Source organism: Peromyscus californicus, unplaced genomic scaffold (genome assembly GCF_007827085.1).
Source record: "Peromyscus californicus insignis strain IS unplaced genomic scaffold, ASM782708v3 Scaffold_18__1_contigs__length_77618521, whole genome shotgun sequence".
In the NCBI taxonomy this organism is placed as follows: Eukaryota; Metazoa; Chordata; class Mammalia; order Rodentia; family Cricetidae; genus Peromyscus; species Peromyscus californicus.
This window is the reverse complement of record NW_026294480.1, coordinates 42128078-42140667: the sequence shown is the minus strand read 5'-3', so window position 1 is coordinate 42140667 and position 12590 is coordinate 42128078. Positions and strand designations below refer to the sequence as shown.

Here is a 12590-nt window from a genome sequence, read left to right as displayed (position 1 = left end):
CCAGTGTTCAAGACAGAACATAAGAGTGACTGGGAGCGTAAACCTCGTGTTGACAGTACTGTGCTGGGTTTGGTATGCACCAGGGGCTCTGTGAACAACAGCAGTGATTTTTGTTGTCAAGTAAGAGTGTCTAAGAGGCTGCACCATGCCCTCCAAAGCACCGGCTCTTCCTAAGCATGGCTTTGCACTGTATTTAGCTTCTGGATAGGTCTCTGACTAGAGGGTTGAACTCAGGAGGCTGTGGACCAGTTGTTACTGGGAACACGGATTTTCCTGCCCCCTCTTGGTGTGTGTGGGTAATTGTAATTTCCCTGAAAGGAAAGGGGCTGTTTTTCAGCTCCTTGCCATCAGTGGCTGAAGACACTCTGGCTAGGGTGCATACTGTGGGCTTTGCTGCTGGCTCCACCCTCTGGAGATCTTATAGACAGCTTTGCTGGGCTTGGCATGGGCCCTGACACCAAGACCTCCCTGGGTGCTGCCCAACTAAGATGGGGCCTCCTTACTCGCCGCTGGGAGGCTGTTTAGATGTGTTCACAGCCTCAGAAATGGGGTGCAACTCTTTTGCTCCCCCTCCTTGGCTGCCTTTCCTTGGTCTTGGTCTGCCAGTCATACGGCCTGATGTCTTCGCTATTTCACTTTCCTATCGCTCTCAGCCCGCTTCGGATGTTGCCCAGATCAAAGAAACATGCCCCAAGGGCTCCCAATTTCCTACTTTGTCTCCTTTGGTCTGTTCATCCCCCAAATGCTAGAATGCTGTCTCAGAGTCAATAACTGGAGAACCTAGAGTATCTCCCCCTCCTGCGGTGGGGGAAGAGCCCAACCTAAATGCCTACACCCACACGGAGCCTTCTGTACGGAAGTGCACACATGTAGTTTATGGAAGGATTTTTATACATTACTCTAAGAAAAATCGAACCAATAGAAAGGTGAGCAACCCTCAGTAAGATGAGAATTTCCCTCTAGGGAACCAATGATCCTTCTGAAAGCAGGAAGGACTTTTACCCACATACACAGTACATTAGAAGGCAGGCTGTGCCTCTTAGACCTCTAGTGAAAGTGGGATTTAAACAAACACTCCAAACTGAAGGTTTTTGTATAAATTTGAGGATAGACTTGGAGGAGTGATGTTTACTCCTTGGCTAATTTGTAGGTTTTGGCCTTTCTAGGCCTTTTCTTGTCATTGCTGACTTGGTTTCACGTAGAGGCACATGTGGAGACTGCAGCAGCATGGACCGGCCACAAGGTGGTGCAGCACCGCTATATTTGGTCCCTGAACAAATACATAGGGGATCACCCACTGGGAGCAAAGATGTTGGAATTCCAGAATTCATGCAGTAAATCTGGAAAGTGTAACTGACTGTCGAGTCTTCTGAACTGAGGACAATGCAGTGTATCAGCTTATTTTAACTCCTATTCCATTATGCCAAAATAGCAATTAAAAAGCCATAGCACTTTCATAAAACATCATCTATACTAAGACCCATATTAACCAACACCAGTACTGATACCAAAACCTTATGCATGACATCCAGAGAGTGGTGACCACACACAGGAAAAACCAACAGTTTCTTTCTTAAATTTACTTAAAGGATTAGAGCTGATATAGTAAGACACTGATGGTAAGTCAACATAAAAATGACAGCTTTGGTCATACTCAGCACATGCTACAATTCCCTACAGAGGTAATAGGCGCACAAGCGTTCCAAGTGAAGCTACGTGGGTGCTGGAGGTGGGCCCCTAAAACAACAGACACACTTGAAAGAACTGTGCTCCATAAAGGACAGCTAAGAGCAAAGACAGAAGGAGGAGCCACACCTAATGCCTGCTGCCACACTGGGCTGGCAAAGTGCACTTGCTCTGAGAGTGGACTACACACCAACATTAAGGCTACAGAGTGTTCCACTACTCACCTCTGTAACACCCCTGTTCCTGACACATCACCTTCCACTATTCATGGACAGCATTTGCAGCCTGTAGTGACCCAACCAAGCTAGTCACAACAGGAGTAAAAATCTCTATCCCGAACTGGCCTAGTGTGTCTCCATCCTGATCCATCAACAGTACCGACAACTGGTTAGTAACAAACTAACCAGTTTGTGGGGCTTACAGGTGGGAAAAGCCCCGGAAAAGCATGGAATGAGGAATCCAGGAGCTCACCAGGAGCTGTCCTTTTAGCTTTGATGCCTCGAGCACACACTAATCTCCGTGTGACAGGAATACCAACCAGGAATCCCAGAGATAGTACAGCTGCCTTGAAAAATGTTGACGACACGTGAATTGTGAGTAACCGGAAGAGAAAGCGGGGCCCAGGCCCCGGAGTGGGCCAGGTGTGGGTCTGCTGGTTTACCCCTTTGCAGTCTGCAGTGCCCATTTTATGCCAGCCCTAAATAGACATTTTAGGGCCGTGTGTTTTCTAATTTATAGGAAGGCAGATTTTAAAAATAACCTTACCTGGGCAAGACACTCTAGCAGTAATGACCTGCAGGAGAGAGCTGGCCTGAGAGGTTATTTTTAGTAACTGACCTTTGCATTTTCTTGTAGCTTACTGATTTTACTCGCCTTTCTAAAATCTTTACTAAACAGATGGGTTAAGAACTTGCTTTTGCCGGGCGGTGGTGGTGCACGCCTTTAATCCCAGCACTCGGGAGGCAGAGCCAGGCGGATCTCTGAGTTCGAGGCCAGCCTGGGCTACCAAGTGAGTTCCAGGAAAGGCGCAAAGCTACACAGAGAAACCCTGTCTTGAAAAACCAAAAAACAAAAAAAAAACAACAAAAAAAAGAACTTGCTTTTAAAACAAACTCAGTAACGTGAAATGGGAGAACGAACATACAGGATAGTCTAGTGAACTGTTCTACTTAGTTAATACATGTCTGTAGCAAACAGGGGAACACTAGGATTATTAGGTCTAAATCTACGCCATGGTTTACTAACTATGTGGGTAGAAAGAGAGACCGCTGTAAGAATAGTATTTACTGTCGGAAGGTGCCCGAGCCATCCTACTTTAAACATGAGCTTTAATAGTGTCCATAAACATTTCAACAACCTCCAACTTCACTCTAGGAACTCCGGTCTCCAGACAAGCTGATGAACACACCACACCCAGGAATCCTGCAGAAACTGAAGAACTGAGCAGCCCCGAGAACCAGGTGGGGTTTGCACCCTTCCCTGTGTCTGCTTACTGTGTTCCCGAATACTGACTCAGGCTTTGAAAAGGCTTTCTGCTGGAGTAGGTAAAAGATCGAAATCGTATAGTTTTGTAATCGTGATTCAGCATTAAATCTTTATGAGACGATTGGCAGGATGTGGAACCTATGTTGACTTTTCCTCTGAATCCTGAGGCAACGGAGAGGCTGTTTTCTGATGTGCCTTATTTTAAACTACACTTTTACACGTGAAAGAATTAAAGAGTAACTACACACTAGCTTTATTAGACTGGTTTTACACAAAGAAGCCAGAATAGTTTCTTTGCCTACCTAAAATACAAGGTACATGCATCCAGATTATTCTAAAACATGCTGCAGCAAAGTCTGTATTTAAGACAAGTTTTAGGATTGGTTTTTCTCTCTCAGGGCAAAGCTGATCCATTATACATTTCCTGAATGAGTTTTCATGCAGTGGCCACACTACCATCTCCGTTGGTGGGGACACTGGCTCACTGGGACATTTTCTGAATGCGATTCAACATGCAAACTTGCTTCATTGAGGTCTTCCTTCAATGGTCTCTCATGCGCATTCATAAACTCACACTGGATAATTGCCCCCCACCCCCCAGTGCAGACGTCACACTACAATGTTCACAGCACCACTATTCAATGTGAGGAAGGTTATAGCTAAACATGAATACAGCAACATGACTAGACTACCTCTGTGAGAAAACGAAACATTTACACGTGTTAATTTCTTGACATACATACATAGAAAATTCAGTCTTGATCTGGACCAGGCTTTGAGGTCCAGCTTGAATGTGATCACGCCACTGCTCTGTAGTGTGAATTCTGGTCTCTGACCCTACCTGACCTCTCTGCTCCTGACTTTTCATCATCTACTTTCAATTCTGCCATTTTCTCAGTTTCATGTTGGTTTTGCCAAGTGGGCAACTGAATATAAACAAAAATATGGAACAAAGTGTCTACTGTCTCACAAGGATTATACATGTGAAGGGACTCAGAAAAGTATTAGCTATTATAAAAATAGAAATGATAACATATATCAGCAAATCTAATATAAACAACATTCTGAGAGTAAAAGGTAAAACTGCATCCAACTTAACGAGTATCATTTTTCGTAGCCTTTTGCTAGAACTACTCAAGTGTGCCCATGCTCTGAAACTTCCCAACTTCTCCTGTGAGCACACTTAGTGGTGACCGGCCACAAACGGAGAAGAAGTCCCTTCCTGTCCACTCAGCTTCTCCCTTTAGCCCCTGGCCAGGTCACACTGGGAAGTTAGGCACAAATACATTAATGGCTTTAGTCCTAACCCCTGGATTGCCTGGACTGTCCCTTCACAAAGCAACCAGAAGGACTAGGTTTAAGATACTCCTAAGTCACATGTAAAACTCTACCTCAGCAATGGCAGATATTAAAAATGCCATCTCTTGTTGGGTGTGGCAGCACACACCCCAAGTCCCAGGTACTCAGGAAGCTGGGACAGGAGGATCACTTGAGCCTAAACAACATAATGAGATGTGTGGGTGGGGAGCTCAGTGGTAGAGTGTCTAGCATGTACAAGGCCATGGGTTCAATCCCCACCCAGCAAACTCTACAAAACCCTACAGCTTCTTCAGCTCCATTCGACAAGGCCCTCAGCCACTGTGGCAGCCATTAAGATGGCTTGTGTTCTGGGGTTCTGCTTGGGGCTGTGGTGAATGCTGTCCTTCAGTAAACACCTTGCTATTCTTGAAAATAAAAACAAGGTGGAGTCAATTAAAATCATTTTGAGCTGAATGCATACTGTATAAAGTGCTTCCTCAACCAGCCTTTGGAATCATCTGTCCTGGTGTCTGTGTGCATTCAAAAACCTGTCAGCAGCTTACATAGCAATTTTGCAAATGCTTGAGCTGGTTTACAGCTGGAGTTCACTGCTAGCCCTATCAGCGCCCTCGACAGGGTTGGTGAAATTCACTTTAAAGAGGTTATCAATGAGCAGAGTTGTGAGAGGTCTGGGGTAATAGTGAGAAAATGGGAACTTGTCTGTGGCTCATTTTTCAAGTTTATCCTTTCCTTCAGTAACAACTGGCAGCACTGATAAAACAGCAGGAGGCAGGCAGTGTTCTCTAACCGGAGAACCAGAAACGAACCCGGCCTCACTATTTCTTTTGCCAAACGACAAAATCTGGACAGTCGGCGCCATGGCACTTTTAAATGATGCTGCTGGCTGAAGAGGGGCTAGACCTTTGCTCCTGGCATCTGGGTGACCAGTCTTATTAAACCAGCACGTTGTACTACGCCTCGGCTCATTAGAATTCTGCTTTCTGTGGAGCAAAACAAAAAGCTTTCTAAATCCCAGACACACTTTGTTCAGTGCAGACATCCCGAAACAGAGTCCTTCAGCTGTTTAGAGGATGAAGTCAGTTCATGTAGTGCTTGGAGGAGAATCCCAGACATCCGGAACGGAGGTGCCCCTTGTGACTGTGTCCTCAGGGGCAATGATAATTTTCAGGAGTGAAGCTGATTTTCCATCTGACGTCACAGACGAGGATTTTAGCTTCCCTTCACAGGACCTGCTGAGGCTGCGCAGGCCAGTCTTTCACTGTGGCATGTAGCCACCTTGTCTTACAGTCTGTGGCAAGTAACTCTTGGGAATTTCTTCATCCATCGCTGTCTCCATTCCAACCGGTTCAAACCGCTCTACTTGTCCATCAGTTCCTGGGCCAAGAGCATCTGCTGCAGGGCCTTCCGGAAACAGCCTCCGCTGCTCAGAGATGCGACCTGAGACCTGCTGCTGCTTCAGTCTGACAAAATCCTCCTCACTGCCCGACGACACTTGGTTCGACCTTTCAAAATGTGAAATATCTGGACTGGTTTCAGGCTGACTGCAGTTCTGTTTAAAATACTGTTGCCTGGGCAAAACCTCCTCACTGCCGTCCACAGGATCCGCCAACTGCAGCTCGTCGGGCCGCTCCTCGGAGTCCAGCAGGGGCTGGGTGGACTCGGACCTGGAGAAGACCTGCACGGAGGGGACCTGGTGCCGGTAGCCGCTGTGCACCACGGTGGAGTACTGCACGGTGCTCGCGGTGTTCTGAGCAGACCCCGCCTCCTCGGTGCTGGAGATGCTGGGCCTGGACGACGACATGCAGGAAGACCCCCCAATGCCGCTGCTGTGGCCTTCCATGCTCACTTTCTCCTTCTTGAACAGGTCCAGGGACTTCAGATCGTCCGGACAAGGCTTTTTGTTGTTGGCCTCTATTTCCACAACGCTCACATCAGTGAAATTGCCATCCGAATACATTTGATCTTTGGAGCTAAAGTTGTGCTAGAAAGAAAGACAAATGAATGATTACTTTGGGGATATTCCAACTTTTTTAACCACTGAGCCATCTCTCCGGGTCCTCTATTATGACTTTTTTAAATAAAAAATTCTAAGAGTTAGTGTATCTTTGAAAGTTTTCAGTGATTTTTCAGGAGTGGGATCATCCATCTCTGCAAGTCTATAACCAGCTCAAGTGCAGATAAATAAAAGAAAGTAATAAGTCTGAGTCAGTCTGTATTTCCAGTTTCCAGATTAATATTGTTGTAAGCTATAAATAGACTATAAATAATATGGAATATTTCATACTTACAGCAGGCCTAGAATTAAATAGAAAAAAAAGCCTTGGAAACATTAAAAAACTCCAACTTGAATAACTGAGGTTTTGTAAACTATGAAATTTTACAGGTATAATTGTTAAAATTAAGTTCAAGGATTACTAGGGGATAGAGGCAGGCCTTCCCCTATGGGGTGTTTTTGAAGTGTAAGAGTCTAGTACAGTTCCCTGAACGCATCTGCTTAGTGTGAAGATGGAGAATGTTAGCCAGCACTTACGATCCAGTCCAGACCCTGTGTAACAGGTTCTCAAGTTCCACTTTCCATCAAGTGTCTGTTGTGTTTACTCAACAGTGTGAGGAACGGGGCACAAGCATGCTACTGTAAACAGTGTCCTAGAGTGAGTCGGCATTATTTATGATTTTGACAACTGCCAGTTAAGAAGCAACTGACTTTCGCCAGGTCCGAATATCTTCTGGTTAAACCCTAGAAATGTATCCTAATAAACAAGCCTGCATACTAGAGACAGGAAGAAGATATTATCTTACCCTTGTGGGGGTATGAGGTGACCACTGCGCGATATGACTCTTTGAAGGATCTGGAACATTAGGCCAGATGTGTTTTTTAATTCTGAAGAGAAAAGAAGCAAGACAGATGGAGAACCACATGTAACAATGAGAAGTCTTTTTCTGTCATCCAAGAATCTTAAGTACCAAACCAACAAAAATACCTGTTGTCCTAAAGCCAAACAAATTATTACTTGTAACCAAGAAAAAGATACTGCCAAAACCACATACGGATTGTCTGTACAGTATTCCTAATGAAATAGGGTTAACAGGGCTAATTATCAGTATTCAATTAAAAAAATCTCTGATCAGATCCTCTAATAAAAACCAATTAAGAACTTTAGGTCATAACAGGTTGTAATCTGTCCCAACAGAAACAAATGCAAAGACATTTAACTTTCAATTAAAAGTGTATAGTCAGAAAATTAGATAAAGAAATGGTTTACTGATACCAAGTAGAATATGATAAACCTGTTCCCCCCCCCGAGGAAGACAAGACACTGTAGAGCAGATAGACAAGGTGACGGTGGTGGCACACTCATGTCATAAACTCAACACTCGGAAGGCAAGAACTCGGAAGCAGCAAGAACAGGCGTTCAAGACCGGTCTGGGATATGGAAAACCCACTCTCGAAACATAAAAAGTTAAAAAAGAATAAATGAGTTTGGGGGAACAGAAACCAGAGTCTAGAAGTAACAAGGACTTGCAGAGACGACTGATCTGGGGCCCAGGAACAACACACTTACTTGCAAAGAGACCTATTTTCAAAATCAACAGAACTAGACTGGGGTGGGAGGGGTGGGGGGACCTAACTCTGATCCACAGCATGCCCCCAAATTAATTCAGGATGGATTATAGATGTTAGAGCTAAAACTAGTGACCTAGAAAAAAACATAGGACACTGGGTTAGACAGATTTCTTAAAAAGGTTACAAAATGCAAGAACCACAGGAAAAGCCTGGGAAAGGACTTCAAAATTAGAAACTCCTGCTTTTCCAAAGTCATAGTTAAACAAAAATACACAAACTGGGACAAAATTTGCAAAACTGTATTTGACAAAAAATTTGTTCTCAAGCAAAAAGAACTTTTACAACTCAGTATTTGCAAAACAACCCAATTTAAAATTGGACAAAAGACTTCAATCGATATACTATGAACAAGGCAGGTGACTCCTGGCAAGAGCCAATGGTAACCAGGAAAATGGATATGAAACACACCACATTTCAGCAACAACCAAAGTGAACGCCTCAGGGCCAAGTGCTAGCGCTGGTGGAGCGCCTGCAAGATGGTGGAGGCACTGAGAAGCTTGGGCTGTCTCTTTATTCTTCTCCTGTGGTGCTGGAATTGGAACCTAGAGCCCTGCACATGTCATCTGAACGCTCTACCACAGAGCTACAGGCCTGGTCCCAGCAGCTTCTCGTCAAGTTAAATTATCTGAGCTCCAGGAAAACACGTACCCACAGAGTGTGGAATATGGGTATTCACAGTGGTGGTATAAACAACAGTCACAGTAAGAAACCTCTAAACTCTCTCCTGTACCACACTACAGGTCAGGACACAGCAGCATAAAGGAGAGAAATTAACATAAGCAAGAGCATGAATGAGCTCACAAGTAGCTAAACGTGAGACTCCCAGAAGACTGCAAGCCACCTGATCGCATGCACATGAGCTTCGAGCTAAGATGAAGCTGTCACTGGGAACACGGCTCGTCTGTGTGGGGCGGGGGCTGAGAGGGCAGACTAGGAATGAGGGAGGAAGCGTTGCAGAAGTGGGGTGGATGGTCGGGAGGCATCTGTGCACAATCCATCCCGCTGTAGATGTCGACAGTTCGATACTATTACGTAAATGAACTGCAGCCCAATCAACAGTGAGGAGAACCGGTACTTACAGGTCTCGTTTATTAAAGCAGAACAGGACGCCCAGAAGAGTCGTCAGGAGGAATGCTAGGCACACGGGCACGACTATGGCTTCTATTTCTCCTTGAGCTAAAAACCAAAGGGCAAACAAAAAGTAACTGTTAACACATACAGAAAGAGGAGAACACACAGTGTCCTCACTGGACACTGCCTGCTTTTTGTTTATGGAAAAAGTGTATCACATGCACCCAGAATGACCTGGACTCACTCGGGAGCCCGCCCAGGCTCTCCTGTCTGTCTTCCCAGGGCCTGCATTGCAGATTATCGACAACGTATACATGCCTTTCACCTGCCCTGTTGCACTTCAGGTTTGAGGCAGTCTTTCTTCCTCTCTGTCCTTGGTTAACCCCAGCCATTTGTCCTTCCACTGCAAACCTGGCTATGTAGTAAGTATAAAACACACACACTGGCTGGGAGAATACAATGAATTCAGCTCACTGGTAATAATCATCACAACGGTAATACATCTGCTATGGGGCCAAGACTTTCAGAAGGGATGCTCACAAGGCATGGGGGTGGCAGAGCAGACAATTCAGCTAAAGAGCAGCAAGGCCGGGCATGCTGGTGCTTGCCTGCAGTCTCAAGTAGGCAGGAGGTGGAGGCAGGAGGATTGGGAGTTTGATGCCAAACTTGATCCTGGGCTATATCACTAGAGACACTGTCTCAAAAACAAATAAAATATTTAAAGATGCAAATAAATCTGAAATTTCTAAGTACCACACAAATCTCTGAATGCTTTTAAAAGAGGACTTAAATGAGTCACTGAGGGAGAAATGTTGGAGACATTTGAAACGCTCTCCCTGTGGTAGTTCTTGGTTAAGTCCTCCAGCTATCTCCTTTTCCCCTGGTTCAAAGAATAAGTCTTCAGGAAGGCTACAGAACAGCCACACAAGAGCATAAGGATGTAAACAAGGACGGGATGAGGTAAAGACAGTAACGAGCCTCTGGTCAAAGTGGCAAGTTGATTCCAATGCACAGGCAACCCGACTTTCTTCAATTATGTGAGAGAAAAATACAGACATTTACTGCAATTACAGTTACATTTCTGGTTTTCGCAAATAGTTGTATGGTTGCGGCAGGAAGGAGAAGGTAGCTGAACCATGTAGGGAGTCTAATGGGCACATATGGAGACTGGACCAATGACAGAGCTCTGCAGAACAGAACTTGTAAAAGTGCTGTGCAAGCAGGAAGACAAAAGCATGGCTCTAAGAACCACGGGCACAAGGGAGCTAAGGCAAGGGAAAGCCAACAGACTGTGCTGAAGCTGGGAAACAAAGGTGAAGATAAAATTCAGCACTGGGCAGGACGTGGGTCCTCGATGAGTGACGGACACTGGGGTGAAAACCGACTTCAGCAGCACAGTGAATGAGCCAGACTAGTTTCTCAAGAAATCTGTCGTAAGCAGAAGGACCAAGTGCAGGAAGGATGGAAAGTTGACACAAGGCACCCTGTGAATAAGGGAACCCACGGAGAATGGTCTGTAAGCTCTTGGGATTTACAGTGCAGGTGGACTCAGCCGCCGCAGTTACGTAGGCTCCAAAGGGGGAGGGATTCCTATACCGCAGCATCTAAAGCAGATGACCACCATAAGCATCCTAATGGACACACGCCTTTCTGAGTCTCACTCCCCCCTCCCCCTCCCCCCCACAGCCAGGGCTCTGATGTTGTTAGCACTCTACCACTGAGCTGCACCGCCACCCTCAACGGTACACTTTTTTTTTTTTTTTTTTTTTTTTGGTTTTTCGAGACAGGGTTTCCCTGTGTAGCTTTGCGCCTTTCCTGGAACTCACTTAGTAGCCCAAGCTGGCCTCGAACTCACAGAGATCCGCCTGGCTCTGCCTCCCGAGTGCTGGGATTAAAGGCGTGCGCCACCACCGCCCGGCAACGGTACACTTTTAAACAATGCTTTAGTGTAGCAAATCCATGTCTAGTCAAATTCAAGTTAAAACAGACAAAATCTCCTGACTTCTTACCAAACTTTGGTGTTGTGAAAGTGAATTCCGGACCTTCTTTTCCACCCTCATCTGTGTATGCTGCCATTTGGACCATGTACAGCGTATCACTACTCAAGGAGGACAGTGTATATTCTGTGTGGGAAGAATCCACATGCACAACTGCAAGGAAAAATGAGGCTTCTTTTATCCAATGTTTTTGATTTATCTGTCATATTTATAACTAAAAATACTTTAAGGACAAAATAATATTTATTTAAAGTTTAAAATTGTTGCAAAACCACATTTACTTACTCTGCATACGTATGTGAGAAAGAGAAGGAGAGAGACTGTATGTGTGAAGGTCAGAGGGCAACTTCTGAGAATCAGTTCTCAATTTGCTCCCCTCACCCGCTGCCATGGGAGGCCCAGGGGTTGACCTGGGCTCATGAGGCTTGGTGGCAAGCCCTTGGCCTGCTGAGCCACAGCCCACAATACTAGCAGACCACAGTACAGTATTTCACAAGACAGTCACACACCCAGCTGCAGGAGACATCTGTGGTGTCTGCTGAGGATGCTGCATACTATAAGACACATTACAGGAGACATCTGTGGTGTCTGCTGAGGATGCTGCATACTATAAGACACATTACAGGAGACATCTGTGGTGTCTGCTGAGGATGCTGCATACTATAAGACACATTACAAGAGACATCTGTGGTGTCTGCTGAGGATGCTGCATACTATAAGACACATTACAAGAGACATCTGTGGTGTCTGCTGAGGATGCTGCATACTATAAGACACATTACAAGAGACATCTGTGGTGTCTGCTGAGGATGCTGCATACTATAAGACACATTACATGAGACATCTGTGGTGTCTGCTGAGGATGATGCATACTATAAGACACATTACATGAGAAACTAGAATTGAAAAAACTTAAGAAAAAGTTTTAGTAACATAGTCTTAGTAATTGCTACAATTTTATTACCGATTTCATTTCCGATGATGGTTCTATAAGAGATAGAGTAGTTTCTAATAAATCCATTCTGTTCATCAACAGGAAGCTGGTCCCATTCTAAGACAGCTTCATTTTTCCCCACTTTCTTTGTGCGAACAATGGGTCCTCTAGAAGGTGCTGTAAGACAGTAAACGCATTTGGTAACTGAAGTAACACACATCAGTAAAGAGTCTATTCATACAATTATTTGAACATAGTAAGGATTCTGATTTAAAAGTGATCAAATGCTTTTGTGAATGGTAAGCATTTCCAAAGCAAGCACGGGTGGACTCACCAGCCTGTTTGAGGTAGGCCTTTACTGACTCGGAGCTCCCGGGTCCACTGGAGAACACCGGAGTCACGGTGATCAGGTAACACTTGCTCTCCAGGAGGCTTCCTATAGGAACAGAGAAGTCATTTCCCCCAAATGAGA

General features: G+C 45.1%; 1 protein-coding gene across 4 annotated transcripts in view; it reads right to left on the bottom strand.

Moving 5' to 3' along the window:
• Positions 1-3400: 3400 nt before the first annotated feature.
• Il6st (interleukin 6 cytokine family signal transducer) overlaps positions 3401-12590 on the bottom strand; it is a 44345-nt gene continuing 35155 nt past the window's right edge. For all 4 annotated transcript variants that reach the window (XM_052743288.1, XM_052743287.1, XM_052743290.1 and 1 more), the window contains 6 exons: positions 12453-12554; positions 12149-12295; positions 11197-11337; positions 9196-9292; positions 7291-7372; positions 3401-6472 (listed from right to left, as the gene is read on the bottom strand). In XM_052743288.1, the coding sequence (XP_052599248.1) occupies positions 5747-6472; positions 7291-7372; positions 9196-9292; positions 11197-11337; positions 12149-12295; positions 12453-12554 (1295 nt within the window). In that variant the 3' untranslated portion in view covers positions 3401-5746. The remainder of the gene's footprint in view (positions 6473-7290; positions 7373-9195; positions 9293-11196; positions 11338-12148; positions 12296-12452; positions 12555-12590) is intronic.